The sequence below is a fragment of the Macrotis lagotis genome, chromosome 2 (assembly GCF_037893015.1).
Source record: "Macrotis lagotis isolate mMagLag1 chromosome 2, bilby.v1.9.chrom.fasta, whole genome shotgun sequence".
NCBI classification, from domain to species: domain Eukaryota; kingdom Metazoa; phylum Chordata; class Mammalia; order Peramelemorphia; family Peramelidae; genus Macrotis; species Macrotis lagotis.
The window spans coordinates 276,684,837-276,701,876 of record NC_133659.1 but is presented as its reverse complement, the minus strand read 5'-3'; the positions used below and the strand labels follow the sequence as shown (position 1 = coordinate 276,701,876).

The 17,040-nt window shown below is 35.2% G+C and overlaps 1 protein-coding gene across 7 annotated transcripts in view; it reads right to left on the bottom strand.

The window, feature by feature from the left end:
• The window catches only part of GRIP1 (glutamate receptor interacting protein 1), a 739,827-nt gene that overhangs the window by 169,517 nt on the left and 553,270 nt on the right, over positions 1-17,040 (bottom strand). For all 7 annotated transcript variants that reach the window (XM_074226201.1, XM_074226202.1, XM_074226203.1 and 4 more), the window contains 2 exons: positions 16,149-16,224; positions 14,072-14,217 (listed from right to left, as the gene is read on the bottom strand). In XM_074226201.1, the coding sequence (XP_074082302.1) occupies positions 14,072-14,217; positions 16,149-16,224 (222 nt within the window). The remainder of the gene's footprint in view (positions 1-14,071; positions 14,218-16,148; positions 16,225-17,040) is intronic.

The following is a 17,040-nucleotide window of genomic DNA, read 5'->3' as shown; positions in this document are numbered from 1 at the left end:
ACTACAGTGGGATGAACTAGAAGTCCAAACACCTGCGTTTAAATCCTAAGTTCTGACTTTTACAACGCATGTGACTAGACAAATCATGTCATTTCTCCCGGTCTCAGTTTCCCTATGTGTAAAATTGGACTAAATGAACTCTAGTTCTATATCCATCATTCTCTATGTGTTAATTGATCAGATGAACTCCAGTTCTAAATTCACTATCCCATAGATGTTGACTTAGTCTCATTTTAACTTAACAAACAACAGAGAAAACACTCTAGAGGCCCCAAAATGAAATGAACCTTTCATAATCCTGCAGAGCATGTGTTAGTCTGTGTCCCTGAGACATAAAAGAAATCAATGTAGGCTTGAAAAGAAGTGAGAAGTAAATGGCAATTCAATAGAGAATTCACTGTCAGTGTCAAGATGAACCCAAGGGGGGACAAAACCTCTTCAGCTTAAGTATTTGTTCTCACACCATGAACAATGAGAAGCTATAGGCTTCTGATCCCTTAGATCAGAGGTTCTTAATTAACCTAAGGTCTAAGAACTCAGTTTTTAAAAAAATATATTTTGATAACTGTAATTCAATGTAATTGGTTTCTTTTTTATTTTATACACTTAAGAATATTGTTCTGAGAAGGTATACATTAACTTTGCCAGACTGTCAAGGAGACCCATGGCACCCCTCCCTCTCCTCTTCAAAAAAAATGAGATTAAGAAGTCCTGTCCTGGATAAAGCCTCATTGGAGGTACTAGAAAGAATACTGAAATTAGAGATGGATTGTAAATGGAATTCATTATCTAGAACAAAGGCAGTTCCTGAGTTTGGGAGGATGGGGGTATGGAGTTTATCTGAGCTGATTCTAACATGTGCTTGAGACTGACTAGAGACAAAGACCATGGAGGTTATAGAGGCTGAGGAAATGGGATGACAAAATCTTTCTAGGGGGTAAGAACTGGAGTAGAAAAATGATTTTAAATTTATGGAGTGGAAGTAAGAGGTACTTGGTGGGGAAGAATTTCTGTACATAATAACAAGAAAGATTTGGGTAGAATGGTGTGACCTTTAGAAGAAGGGAGTTGGGGGCTCTAAGGGGTAATGGAGAAGAAGAAGGAGAATGTGACTCCTTTGGTGGTTCCAGGAGCCAGTGAGTATGAGAGTCAGTCTTTGAGAGAGTATCAAGAAAAGGACTGCCAAGAAGACGAGGCTTCAGAGAACAGCAGAAGCAGAAGGAACATGAGAGGAAGAGATTTAAGACAAAGGAAATTTTGTTACCAATAAAAGGTTCTTGGGGGAGGAGGGACAAAAGAGGATAGGGGCCAGTGCTGAAATATAAAGGAATGACAAAGTGGGAAGAAATGATCAGGAAAAAGCTATTATGAGATCAGAGGAAAGGTAGACAGCTTTAGGAAAGGCAGTGTGACCACCAGTGAAACTTCTTCCAATAGTAACCCTGTTCTCTTTTTCTCTTGTGGAAGATTGAAAGTCATAAAGACAGACTCAATGGTGAGGAAGTCAATGCTCCTCCACCCTGAGAAGATATTGGTATTTATTTTTTTTTTAGTTTTTTCAAGTCAGTGGGGTTAAGTGGCTTGCCCAAGGCCACCCAGCTAGTTAATCATTAAGTGTCTGAGTTCAGATTTGAACTCAGGTACTCCTGACTCCAGGGCCCGTGCTCTATCCACTGCGTCACCCAGCCACCCCAGATGTTGGCATTTCTAAAGCAAATTTGTTGATCTCCTGTTCCAGTTACAGTTCTGACCTAGAACCAGAAATCCCAAATGATAAGTGACCTAGGCTAAGTCATTTAACTTCTTACAGTCTAAATTTTTTCATCTGAAAATGGGGGCATAATGTATGCCTTGACCATTGTTGTGGGATAATATATTTGAAATTGTAAACAGATCCTTTCCTGTTACATGTTTTTACAGAATAATTATTAGGAGACAGTTTAATAATTTTGAGAGAGGAACTTGTCTTTTTAGACAGTCTGGGCCCTTTCACCAAAGATAAGAACATGTAAGTAAGGAACAGATATGAAGGTCCCTGGGTAATTTCTTCATTGTTCAAAGACACACCAATTTTGTAGCTTATGTTGTTTATTGAGAGACAACACAATGTTGCAGATAGAAAGCTAAGAATTAGTGTTCAAATCCTTCCTTTAAAATTTACTATCTATGTAAGCCTGAATAAGTCATTGCTTCTTTTTTTTTTTTTTAAAGGTTTTTGCAAGGCAAACGGGGCTAAGTGGCTTGCCCAAGGCCACGCAGCTAGGTAATTATTAAGTGTCAGACCGGATTTGAACCCAGGTACTCCTGACTCCAGAGCCGGTGCTTTATCCACTGCGCCACCTAGCTGCCCCAAGTCATTGCTTTTTTATGTACTCTAGGACTTATCAACTAACTCACAGATGGGCTGCAATCTGCATTGGTAAAATTAGTGCTCGCGCTGGGAAGAGGTGCTATTATTAACCCCATTTTATAGATGAGAAAACTGAGGTAAATAGAGGCTAAGTGACTTGTCCAGGTCACATATTTAGTGAAGGACTGAGGCTGAATTTGATCCCGGGTCTTACTGACTTCAGGATCAGTGCTCTATCCATTTTACCACCAACACAGAAACTGTTTAGTAAATACTATAAGCTCCTATTCCCTAAGATAAATAGAAGCTTCATCCCCAAATTCTGCTATTTTTATATTTTCTTAATTTGATACCATACTATTCTAAGCTATCTTTGACATTTCAAAATGAATTTCAATAAACTAAATTTCATGCTTTGGATGAGTGTTTCAATCACTGAAATGTTAAATTACCATTTGATTATAACTGAAATGTGATAATACTCTTTCCCACATGTATATTTTAACAGTGTGATCTACCCAGTTTGATTCCTTTCTCCTGATAAACAATAATAATAATTCATTATTTATATAGTAGTGTAAAAGTTTCACAAAATGCTTCCCTCACAATAACTCAGTGGGTTAAACAGTATAATTTTACAGAAGAGTAATCAGAGGCTCTGAGAGATAAAGGAATTTGCTGAGAGTCATATGGCTAGTGTCTGAGGCAGATTGCGAATCCAGATTTTTTGACTCTAAGCCCAGTATCCTCTGTACTACAATACTTTTCATCTAGTCTTTCCTCAGAGTGGTGTGTGCGTAAGAGAGCCTTTGGATTTTAAAAAGCTATTTTCATATATATCAATTTCTTTTGTATATAGAAACATATCTTTTTCATTTCCTAAAAGTTAAGGAAACAATTTTCCATATACATATATAGCGCTACTGAAAACAAAATGTCTACAACTCTAGCTGAGAAATAATACTTGATTGTATGTTGCCTTTCTTCTACAAGGTCAAACCTCCAAGATTTTCACAATGTTGTGAGGTGGGATGGATAGATATCATTTTTTCTTATTTTACAGATGAAAGAACCTGTTACTCTAAAGAAGGGAACAGAGTAAGAATTGGAATTAGCCATTTTAATGCCTACTTCCAATATTCTTCCTACTAGAAGACTGTGAATATGCAAAACTAATTTTCAGTAGTAAAGACACTCGGCAATACTTAGATTAGTATAAAAGCTGGATTTCAGAGAGTTACAAATACAACAGTTTCTTTATTATATACTGTAAATAAGCTGATGTCACTCAAATTCTTTCTTATTCAGGGTACTTCAATAAAGAAAAATATCCTATTCCAGTGTAGTGTGCTTGGATTTAGCATTTTCCAAAGAAGATATGTGATTTATCTGTTGGTGGAAGAAGAAACACCTTGGATGGCAGAAGGAAATGCCTTGGAAGCAACTGTTTAGCATCAAATATGTTTGTCTAGCCAACAATGAGGAAGCAGTCATATAGACAATCATTACTACTACTACTACTACTACTACTACTACTACTACTACTACTACTACTACTACTACTACTACTACTACTACTGTCTTCACCTAGGGAAGATAGCCATGGACAGGAGAGGGAGAGGGAGAGGGAGAAAATATTTTGTGTGTGTGTGTGTGTGTGTGTGTGTGTGTGTGTGTGTGTGTGTATGTGTGATTACATTAGGTGCCCATTCATGGATAGTCAATAGGATAAATTACAGAGAATATAGAGGGGGGACACTTTTAACTCATGTAGTATAAACATTGGCTAAATGATCTTGGGCATATAGTTCAGAAGTGTTTGAGACCGAATTTGAACTGAGGTCTTCCTAGCTTCAGGTTCAAATGCTCTAACTATTAAGTCATATATCTTAATTCTGGTTCACATGAGACTTATACAGTGTCTATTCTCTCTCTTTCTCCCCTACTCCATCAATAGCTGTTCTTCTGCCTCAAAATGATTGGGTTCAAATCCCAATATGGGAATAGTGCTTCACTTTAACAAGGATCCCTACAGGCCTAGTAAGAAGTCTGAATAATCTGGTCGATGTTGAACCAGACATCATTGATCTTCTAGGGAAAGAATTCCCATGTACTATACCACCAGATCTATTATCCTCGTCTGCTAATTTTTTTGTCCTTGAAAAGACTTTGATTGTACTTTCTTATTCAGAGAACTTAATTTATAGGCAAATGACTTGGCTTAGTGAGGGCTACTGAGACTCTCACCAATATGAACACTAATGTATCCTAGATTAAATATTGTGAAGAAAGATTAAGGTAAAGATTTTCACTTTTCCCCCACTTCTGACTAGAATGCATGTTCTCATTCCTCATAAAAAAAAGAATTAAAGCCTCCCCCATCAGTAAAAGGTACCTGTCAGTTACTAGAGAGAATGATATGGTTCAGGGACTAAGCCTTTGGAAGCTAGCTAATCACTGCTACTATTTCAAAACAATCCTTTATTTCTAATTCAGGGTCTAGAATTTCTCAGCCTCAACAAAAATTGATCTTTTACCTTGAGCTTCCATGCCTTTTCTAGAGACAAACAACAAATTTGAGAAAGGAACAGGATTTTTTTTCAATTACTCAATTTGTTGGCAGGGATTTTTCAATAAGACAGTGAAATAAAAGGAGTCTTTCATAGATGAGGGGACTGTCCCTACTACAAATACCACTATTTATCTCTTCTTGATCTCTGCCTCTCAAGATTGCTCCCAGTAACTATGATGATTAGGTCACAATCTTGCTCATATGCTCACAATGAACAGCACCGATTCTAAAGTCTTTTCCAATTTCTAATTTAAATTTACATCCTTTTGAAGTTCTCCATCTAAAAATTGCCTTCCTGAGATAGTTTCTTTAAAACCTAAAGCAATAATAATTCATAATTTAAAACCCTTAGATCAGATTTATTTTATGGTTGAAAATTATTCTGAATGTTTATAGAATCTTAGAGTCCAAAGAGGTGTAAGAGATTAATACATGAATCACCTTAAGAAAATTCTTAGCCTTTGTTGTTTCCCTTCAACAATAAGGAACTCATATCTCACGGTAGCCCACAACATAGCCCGGAAGCTCCAACTGGCTTCCTCTTATTGAGGCATCATCTGCTTTCTTCAAACTTCCATCCAGTCCCCAAATCAAAGGAATCATATCATCTTACTGGCCACCTAGTTCAATCCATCTACAAACAAGAATGTCTTCTATGAAATATCTTACAAAGATCCCTCTAGTCTCTTGCCTGAAAACCTGTGGAATGAAGAGAACCAGCTACTAGGCTTCCTGAAGAAGCCCATTCCACTTTGAGATAAAACTAATCGGTGGTAAGGTTTTCCCTGAATAAGACCTAAGTCTTCCTTTCTTCATCTTCTACCCATCATTCCTCATTCTGTCCTCTGAGGACAAACAGAACAAACTGAATCCATTTTTACATTTTATACATTTCAAATAACTGAAAGGGTTTTTATTATTTTTTAATTATTATTTTATTTATTATTTTTTATTTTTAAGATTTCCTAGGGGTGGCTAGGTGGTGCAGTGGATAGAGCACCAGCCCTGAAGTCAGGAGTACCTGAGTTCAAATCCGGCCTCAGACACTTAATGATTACCTAGCTGTGTGGCCCTGGGCAAGCCACTTAACCCCATTGCCTTGCAAAAAAACCCAAAAACCTAAAAAAAAAGATTTCCTCTAAGTCTTCGCTTCTCCAGGCTAAACATCTCAGATACCTTCAAATGACCTTACAATGGCATGGTCTATAATGCACTGGGCATAGGCAACCTTCTTTTGATGTTCAATGTCCTTTTGAAGCAAATTGTTATTTTACCCCCAATTTTATTATTAGATCTATATTCTCTCCCAACCATAACCTTTTACTCTCTACATTGAGAAAAAAAAAGAAAAAACAAAACCCATTATAAACATGTATAGTCAAAACAAAGCCATTGCTTCAGGTTAGCAGCATGTTTTATCATGAATCTTACAGAATTCTGGATGTTCTATTAATGCCCTTTTTAAAATGTGTGATCCTTTTCTTCCAAGTTATTATATAATGTAGTCTTTGTTGTTGTTGCCAAGTCATTTCAGCACTGTCCAGCACCTTGTGACCCCATTTGGAGTATTCTTAGCAAAGATATTGGAGTGATTTACCATAGCCTTCTCTAACTCATGTTATAGGTGAGGAACTGAGGCAAACAGATTCAAGTCACTTGTCCAGGGTCTCACAGCTGGTAAATGACTAAAGCTAGATTTGAACACAGGAAGATGAGTCTTGATGACTCCAAGCACAGTACTCTATCCACTGTACCAGATAAAGTCTAACCAGGATTATCATCTCTGTAACGTTAATATTATACCTCTCATTCGATAAGACATTGTGCTAAGTACACAAACATAAAAAAATGTTCCTTGTTCCATCCTGGTATAGATTCAAACTTACCAAATAATATATAATTATGTCTAAATATATTATATACTTATGGTACAATTTATTATGAATAAAACATATATAAACATACAAGTATATATGCATGTATGTTTGTATATATACATATACATATGTATGTATATATATATATATATATCTGTATGTGTGCATATAATTTGAAAAAGGAAAAAGTAAGAACAAGTAGAGGATCTGAAATTTCTGGATCTTTTTCAGATAAATTGCTATCTAGTTATATACCACCCCCATTTTGTACCTGGTAAAAATGAATTTGTAATCCAAACATAAAACTTTCATTTTATTAAATTTTATCTAATTAAATTTATTTCAACATTTTAGCCTGTAAAGACCTTTCTGCATCTTCCTTCTCATCCAAGAGGCTAGCTATCTTCATAAATCTACTTTCTGTGCCTTCATCCAAGGCAGTGATAAGAAAGTTAAGTCTGGAAAATTTGTCTCTGTCTATTAGACATTCTACTAGATATCATTGGCATTACAGATTAAGACTCTCCTCTATAGCATACTAGAAGTCCATAAAGAATGAATGATCTTTAGACACTCTATTAGAAACCTTGTTTCAAGCTGATATTGAACTGTTAAACTACACACTGGGTTCTGTCATTCAACAAACTGCATCCACCTAATTAGTCTTCCTTGCATCTAGTCCATTTTTTACTATCTCTTCCACAAAAAGATCATGAGAAAATATATAAAATATTTTGCTAAAATCTGTATGTATACACATCTTGTCTGTTGAATTTCCCTGAATGACTAGAAGCACCAAAAAGGGGGAAATGACACTAATGTAGGATGATCTGTTCTTGATGAAGTACGAATTCTCTTGAACTTTCTCTTTTATATGGTCTTTTAATAATTTCTTTAATAATTTGTTCTAAGATTTTGCTAACAATCAGTGAAATCCCCTGACCTATAGTGTGAAGATTCCATTCTTCCTGTTTCTGAAGATCAGAACAGCATTTGTTCTCCAATCTTTTATGACCTCCTCTTCTCTATGATCTTTTTAAAGATAGTTGGCCAGGGGGCAGCTAGGTGGCATAGTGGATAAAGCACTGGCCCTGGAGTCAGGAGTACCTGGGTTCCAATGTGATCTCAGACACTTGATAATTACCTAGCTGTGTGGCCTTGGGCAAACCACTTAACCCCATTTGCCTTGCAAAAACCCCCTTAAATAAATAAATAAATAAAGATAGTTGGCCCACTTTCAAGAATTAAATCAATTGGTTCTTCAAGTTACCTAGGTCACCTAAGTTACCTTTATTTCTTTTGAATCTAACTCCTTTTGTTCTTTATAGCCCAAAGATTATTCTCATTAGAAGAGAAAACAAAAGTAAAATAAACCTTGGATAGTTCTTTTTCTCTATGTTGTCAGTTATGATGATTTCATTCATCCCAAATCCTATCTCTATTAGGACATGATTCCCCAATATAGCTATAACAAGCCTCTTTTTATTGTTTTTAGGATTCCAGCTTCAGCTCATTCTAAGCTTTATTACTCCAGACATGATTTTTAAAAGGACAGTCATTCACTTATTTTGAATGAATCTTTTCTTTGATATTTGGGCTTGAAATGTCTTTTTGAATAACATAATTTCTATTTTCTGTAATATTCTCTTTAGACAGCTCCCTCATTTTCTCATTAAAATTACTTCTCTCTATATGTCTTCAGAATTTCATTCTTGAGAGCCTCCAAACCCCTCCTGGACTGACTTCTGTAAAATTTTGGGTCATGAAATCCTACAAAAGATTCAGGTTCAGGACCATTTGAAATTTATTTCACAAAAATCTAAGGTGTATATCAGTCCATGCTTAAATTCCTTTTATCATAAATCTTAAGACTGAGTGGCCATATTAAAATTCCTAGAACCCTAAAAATCATCATTTCTATCATAGCAACCAGTTTTTACTCATTGGTCAGAATTAGGTCCAGAATAGCAAGTACTTTCATTGTTTCTTCTTTTTTTGAAGGACGAAATTATAATTAAGCCAAGACAAGGCAAGAGAATTATTAGCTGCTCTGATATTGGAGAGAGGAAAAAAAGAGGGCAGAGAGAAGAGAATTGGGGAAAGAGTCAGTGAGAGAGAGGTGAGAGAAAAAGAGCAAGAAAAGGATGGAGGGAGAGAAACAAAAAGACAGAGACAGAGAGAGAAAGGAGAGAGAATAGGGAGCAGGAAAGGTAAAGACAAGGAAGGGGTGGGGAGTATTACAGCAGATTTCTGAATAATCAAAGTAATCTATTACCGGTATATCATTCTTAACTCCTGAATTGTTTGCTAAACTCCTACTGGTGGTCTGTAGTATATATGCTAATGACTATTTGCTTTCATTTCTCTCTTCACTGATTGAGCTTCCTCAAAATTTACCCTGGTTCCTAGATTTTTTCACATACCCATATCTTCTTAACATACAGTAGTATTACACCAGCCTTTCCTGCCCTTCTCCGCCCCCCCCAACACTTCTTCTCCTTTTATATGATGTTATATGATGTATATAATAAAACTCTCGGCAAGCAAGTTTTTTTTTTTTTTTTTTTGGCTAAACAGATCTTGAGAGAGATATACTTCATCCTTGATCAACAGCTTGCCTATCATTCCTCTATGTTAAGCAAATATCCCTCTGGAGTCACATAAAACAATTTTATCCCTAATTCATCTTTCACATAACAGTCCTTCATCTATCTGATCATGATTTGCTTAAATCCATCTTTAAGCCTTAACTCTAGCCTTCCTTGAACAGTTCATCATATGTCAAAGTTTTAAGGTCCCAGTCAATCTGGGTGGTCTTCTTTGGACATTCTCCAGGTTGTCACCAGTCCTTCAAAAATACTACTGACATTTAATTATGGTTACTGCCATTTATTATTCAGCTCTGTTGCACTTCATCTATCCTTTATGATTATGTATACCTGTGTGAAATCTTAAAGGGAGGTAAATATAGAAGACACCTTCAAAGAAATTTTGGGGGAACTATGGACATCATAGTGGAGCCTTTAATACCTCAAAACATCTGGGAGCTTTATGTTCTTGGTTTAAAGACTTGAAAGAGAGTTTTTGATGGGGAAGATGCCACCTAGGACTGCTATTTCAGGCCCAGAGGATTTGAATGGTATTTGTTTTGCTTCCATTTCAAGCCTGATTAGGCTAGAGTCAATATGGATACAAGAACCATGGCCAGTGCAAATAACAATTTCTATTTTTTTCTTTCTGCCCTCAAGTCACATGCTGACTATGATCACTTGTAGTATAGGTGTGTTTGAATTAAAATAACTGAATCATGAACATATCTTGCAATTCAGCTTATGGAATTTTAGAAGTGGTGCTTGAAATATCCCCTGAATCATCCATATCAAAAGTTGGTTGTCAGAAGTCAAGTTCCTTAAAACTTCCACATCCAAATCTTACTCAGGCCTAGGGAATCTCATTAAGAGTAGTAGTAGTAGTAGTAGTAGTAGTAGTAGTAGTAGTAGTAGTAGTAGTAATGATAAAAACATAAACATGATTTGAGAATGAGAAGCTAATGTAGAAAAAAAATTTTCTAGCAGACATGGCCCCATGCATTCATTCAGATCTGAATTCAGATTTGGAATGAAAGTTAGGGCTTAAAATAACAGCTCTAGCTAGCATCCTCCCTCGGTTTACCTAGACTCAGTCTAGAGGGCTTTAGAACAAGAACATGATACCATACTAAAATTTGAAACACCTAAGTGTCTTCAAGGCAAAATTCAATTCAACAAGCAATTATTTTTTCGGTTTTTGTAAAGCAATGGGGTTAAGTAGCTTGCCCAAGGCCACACAACTAGGTAATTATTGTCTGAGGTCAGATTTGAACTCAGGTACTCCTGACTCCAGGGTCAGTGCTGTATCCACTGAGCCACTTAGCTGCCCACAACAAGCAATTATTAACCACCGACTATATACAAAAACATACTACTATATATAGAGGCATTGTAGAAGGCTCAGTGGTTAGGATGTTGGAACTGGAATCAGGGAAGACCTGAGCTGAAATCTGGATTCAGACACTTACTGTTTTCCTGGAAGTCATTAAACTACTATTTGCCTCAGTTTCTTTTTCTGTAAATAAACTGGAGAAGGAAATACGAAATTGCTTCAGTGTCTTTTCAAAGAAAATCCCATGCACAGTACTTGCATACTATGGTCCATGAGGTCACAAAGAGTCATATATGACTGAATAACAGCAATGTACAGAGAAGTGCAATAAATGTCAGATTTTGCTAGCCCATAAAGTGCATAAAAATGTGTATGGGTATATATATATATATATATACATATATATGTATATATATGTATATATATATACACATCTACATAAATTTGCATATTTATTTATTTATATATTGTTTAAAGGGTATTTTCATATACACATTCTTTTTATTTTAATTTTAATTTTTTTTGCATTTTGTTTTCCCCCAATTACCTGTATAGTTTTCAGCATTTGTTTTTTAAAAAAATTTTGGGTTCCAAATTTTTCTCCCTCTCTCCCTCCCACCAACTCACCCCCCCAAGAAAGCTAATAATCTGATCTGATATTGGTTATGCATACACAATCATCATACCCATATTCTTATTTAATCCAAATAATTTCATGGCAATGGTAGCCCAGGGATTAATACATCCCTTTTACAGAGAAGATAACTTAGGTAACTAAGTGAATGGTGGGCACTATCTTCACAGATCTTTTCTAGCCAACTGTAGCACCCAAAGAACTTATAAAATAATAGAGTTGAGGCAGATGCCTGTGGTACTAGACATAAATGTTTTAATATTTTCTGATCCAAGGAATGGGCTTTGACCTCTCATAAAGGATTTTCTCCTCCTCTTCTAAAACCAAGAAAATAGAAATCTCCAGAAGTGAAAGGTGAGCAATGCTCTGGGGGGAAAGGGAAGCTCTCTGCAGTTCAGTTAAGAGAGAAGATGATGGTAAAGCAGTTGCTTCTCAGAATCTACCCCAGTTATGTGATGACTTTGAACTTGGAGAGAATGCTAAGCTCTAAAGAGAAAAAACTGCAGCCACTCCTGTTTTGCTGAGAACTGAAATGGGAATGGGAACTAGCTGTGCACATTTTATATCATTTTGGCTCATTCATTGAGCCTATATTTCATTCCTCATTTCTTTTTTCAAGTGTATTCATTTTCTGTACTGGCCATATATTCTCAAAAAGAAAACTATTTCCTCTACTATGTGTGTGTATGTGTTTGTGTGTGTGTGTGTTTGTGTGTGTGTGTGTGTTTGTGTGTGTGTGTGTGTGTGTGTGTGTGTGTCTTTGGGGGAGATCAAAGCAAAAAAATACCAGGCTTGGTCAACCATCTCACACACACACACACACACACACACACACACACACACACACACACACACACACACACAAATACAAACACACACAGAGAGAAGGAAATTCTCTTTCTAATCATTGAAATTTCTGTTTTCACCATAAAGGACGTCAAGATGAATCAAAGATCCAGTAAAGCAAGAAAAATATTCAATAAAATCATACCACAAATAGAAACCTACCTGAGCCAGTAGAAGTCTGGTGGGAGGAAACATAATAAGTTCTTTTCCAAAGCAAGTTAAAAGACTTTTAATATCCCTACCACAAGAGATTGGGGGACTAAAGGGATCAAATAGTACCAACTATGTGACAGACACTGCATTAAGTGATTTACAAATATTAGCTTATTTGAGGGAGTAAATCAGATCCATGGGGATGCCTGAAGAGAAGAGCTGAGAAAGACCAGATCTTTCCACATGAGGGTGAAGGTCAGGCTCAGGGAATAGCTATGGTTCCTCTTCAGTCAAACAACTTCAAACCTTTGGTCTGATAGACAATAATAAAATAAAATAAAAATAAATGGATGCAAAAATTGTATATGTGTATATATTTTAGAAACAATGATTTCACTAAACTACTATGTAGAAGCTCAGAGAGCCACTATTATTAACATATTATCCTTATATAATCTTTATTATAGCTTAGAATTACTCTAGGAATTTTGTTACCAAAATTGTTTTTTTTTATTTGAGATTAAAAAGTGAAGGTTTCAAAACCTGTGTTTGTTCTCCCTTATCCTCTATATCTGTCTATCTCTTCTTCCTTCTCTCCCTTGAGCTATCTCCCTCTCCTTCCCTCCCTTGCTCTCTTCCTCACTTTCTTTTCTGAAGAGGTTCAGTAGTATCCGGGGATTTTTTGAATTGTGGTATATATTAATTCAAAAATTATCAATTTTTAAGGGAAGAAGAAATGTTCAGTCACAAACTTTACCTATGAAAGGTAGATCATGCTATCCTGTTAAAAACTCTTCAAATCTTGTATTTTTTAAAAAACCATTTAGGAAATCGGATGCTTCTATATAGGACATCTGGCTCAAAAGATAGATTAGGAGACTTTTAAAAAACCCTGTTCCACATGAATCACACATAGGGGGAAATAAAGGAGTCTGCCATTTGTAATGTATGGCTCCCCTTTTTCTGTTGCATTTCATTGCTGTAAAACCTGTTTAGTAGAGTTTAGGTCACATGTTACAGTCTGAAACATTTACTCTTTGATTTAGGTTCAATTTCAGGTTCTAATTCACCTTAGGAAATTTTTCTTCTCCATCCAACATTATACAAATCCTTAGTCTTAGCCTTTCTCTCACTTGCTAACATCTCTATCAGGAACAAGCTTTAAAGGAGGTACGAGTAGAGCTGGGATATGCTTCACTTGAATCATGATACATGCCTATATGTTTTTCCCTAAATCTCATTCTGATTACAAGGATGACCATTATTGCTGCCTTTGCTTGGGAGGGGTGATATTTCTAAGTTAAACAGGAAAACATGAGGTCTTACTTTTTTCTTCTCTCATGTCCACAATGTCTACAGAATGTGCTTCCTATTTCCAATCCTTGTGTTTATAAATAGATAGGGGTGCTCTGCTCTACATTAACAATCCCCATTTTACTGATCTGAGGAATGATGGGGAACAAAATGCTTACAAGCCAGAGAGAACCACATAGATACAGCAAAACCTTATTAAAGATCCTATCAACCTTAGGATTTGAAATTACTATAAAATCGCCTTCACCTCCTCCTGAACCCACAAAGATTAATGATATAGGACTGAAGAGAACCTATTCGCCAAAGGAAGGTCATAATTAATTCTAAAATGGCTTATCATGGATGGATGGTAACATATCACAAATAGCTTGGGGAATATATCTTTAGAATTTCCACATACATACCCATTACTGAGACATCATATTCTATCACCAGCGTTGCTTCTTGCCCACACTGTTTGAGAATACTCATTGCTTCAGCATGTGTATTACCAGCAAGTCTGATTCCATCCACACTCAGCAGCCTGTCACCGGCTTTGATTGTGCCTTCTCTAAAGAAGGATTAAAGTAACAGTCTTTATTAATTTAAGATAATGGGGTTGGGATTGATTCACTTGCTTAAAGTGAATATCTCACATGCTTTCTACCATTAATTCCATTTGTATTTATTTTAAAGTATCAACTCGGACAATAAGAATGTTAAACAGTACCATGGAGAGGTAAAATTGTTATTAAAGTTCTGAAAAGAGGAGAATAATAGTTACATATTTTCAAATAGCTAAGGCACTAATAGATAACGTTTGGAGCACCCAAAAAATATTTTCCTTCTTTTAGCTTGACTTCCTGTTGTCTGGAAATGATTCATGGTAAGCCTGGGAAATAACCACTCATCTACCTACCCAGGGGAAGTAAGTAGGAAAGATTATACATTTGAATCCTTGGGCTACCAGTGAACCTAGGTAAGCTAGGGAGAACTGCTTAAAAATTGTCCTGGGTTGCAAATTTTCCTACTGTTACAATGTCATTTGGCAATCATTAAATTAATTCAGCCTTATGAAGCAGGGGAAGGGGAGGGAGAAATATTCTCATTCTAATTTAAATGTTCCATATCTGTCAAAATTAGGGAAAGACCCTTCAATAATATTACTGAAATAGAACCCAGGTTAGCAACTGATGTCAAACCCATCCCAAGTGACAGAACAAATAACATGTGAGAATCTGATAAGTAGATGCATTTCTAGAGAAAATGTCAAATATAAAAATTTGTGAAGAATGAAAAAGGGGTCTTCACAGTTTTCATTTAGATAATTCTCACCTTCCCTTCATGGCATTTGATTTTTCATTTTTAAAATTTTAGATGATTGAGTTTCTTTGAAGTCCTTAATCTAATATCTCTCAGAATACAAGTCAGTGCTAGTTTGTATACAGCATAGCAGTTAATCTTCCTTTTGTGTCCAACACGATTTGTAATGACAAAAGGAAATAAAAATATTTTCATTTTTTCCAGGAATTACCTGTCTCTCTGTCTGTCTCTGTCTCTCTGTCTCTGTCTCTCTCTCTCTCTCTGTTTTTCTCTCCATACAGACAGACAGACAGACAGATAGAGCACATAGATAGATACAGATTATATATATACATATATACATATATATGTATATAAGCATATTTTCCCCTTTTAGCTTGACTGCCTGGTGTCTGGAAATGATTTATGGTAAATCTAGGAAACAAATACTCAAATATATGTATTGTCTTTATATGTTTGTATGTGTGTATGTGTGTGTGTGTGTGTGTGTGTCTGTGTACAGAGAGAAAGAGAAATCGAGACAAAGAAGAGAGATTTCAAAAAGAAAGACAAATCTTTACTCAAATATTAAACTGTGACATCTGTCAAAGGTGAATATTCTCAGAACAAGACAGAAGTCAGAATTTTTATCTTGTTTTTTTGTTAATTCTCTAAAGGAAAGAAACAAAAACTTCCATATTTTGGTTTCCCTGATTCATTTTTTTAAAAATGTGACTTCAAATCTGTGCTGTGGTAGAAAAGTCAGTCTGTAAAAATAACTATTAATCAGCAAACTTCTTTCTTATTAATTCCATAATATCTTCCTTATAGGCTCATTCAAAGTTACAGATAATAGTTTGTTTAGCTGGATGACAACAAACAGAAATAAACATTTGTTTCTTAAGGTGAAAGCAAATTGTTTAATATAAATATCTTGATTATTTCCAAGTCTCATGAGAAGACTGCATGAACTGGCTTTTTAGACATAGAAAAGAAAAAAAGATTTAAAGTACTTTTTAAAAAATCCATGTTTACGAAATACTCTTCAAATGCAGGCATAGAAATGAACATGCAATTAATAAATTTGCAAATCTGTTTATCTTAAACCCTTTAGGAAATCTATCAACCTCTATGCCAAATGATCTACCTCATTCTCTTTAACTATATTTCCAGATAGCTATAGAAAAAGATGAATTTTACCTGTCAGCAGGCCCTCCAGGTCGAACACATGTTATTACAACAGGACGAGATTTATTTCTGTCATCATGTGCTCCACCTAAGAAAGGAAAAGAACAAAACAGAAAAAAAAAGTTTTCATTTTTGTGACTTTTAAAATTTATTTCCAATATGAAAACTGAAAAGTGGAAGTACTTATTTGGGAAGATAAACTGTTTTGAAGCTGAATTATAATTGTTATGAAATGAGAATTAAATTGTCAAACTTGAATGCTATATTGATTTGTTTGGCTAAAAAGATTTATTTTCCCTCCTTTTCTTTTTTTATTCTTATAGCTCTTTGGGTGAGATAGGGAAATATTGGGAACTAAGGTGATAAGTTGAGAAAAATTGCTAGAAAAACTTCAAAGTAGTCTGGCAAAAATTAGGCATAGACCAACATTTCACACCTCATACCAAAATAAACTCTAAATGGCTCTATGACTTAGATATAAAGGGGAACATTACTAAAAAATTAGAAAAGCAAGGAAGAAATTACCTTTTAGAACTATGGATAAATAGAAAATGAGTTCATGACCAAATAGTGGATAGAAAGAATCACAGATGATAAAGACATAATTTTGATTAAATAATCTTAGAAAGTTTTATACAAGTAAAGGGATGTAACAAAAATTAGTTGAAAAAATCTTTGCAATAAGTTTCTCTGATAGGAGTCTCATTTCATATATATATATATATATGTATATAAACATGCACATGTATATATTTATATGAGTCACTGAAGCATCTTTACATACATATACATATGCAAAATTAATTCAATTTTATAAGAACAAGAGCCATTTACAAGTAGATATGTAATCAAAAGAAATGATTTTTCAAGAAAGAAATCTATGCTGCTCTTTAATGAAAATTGC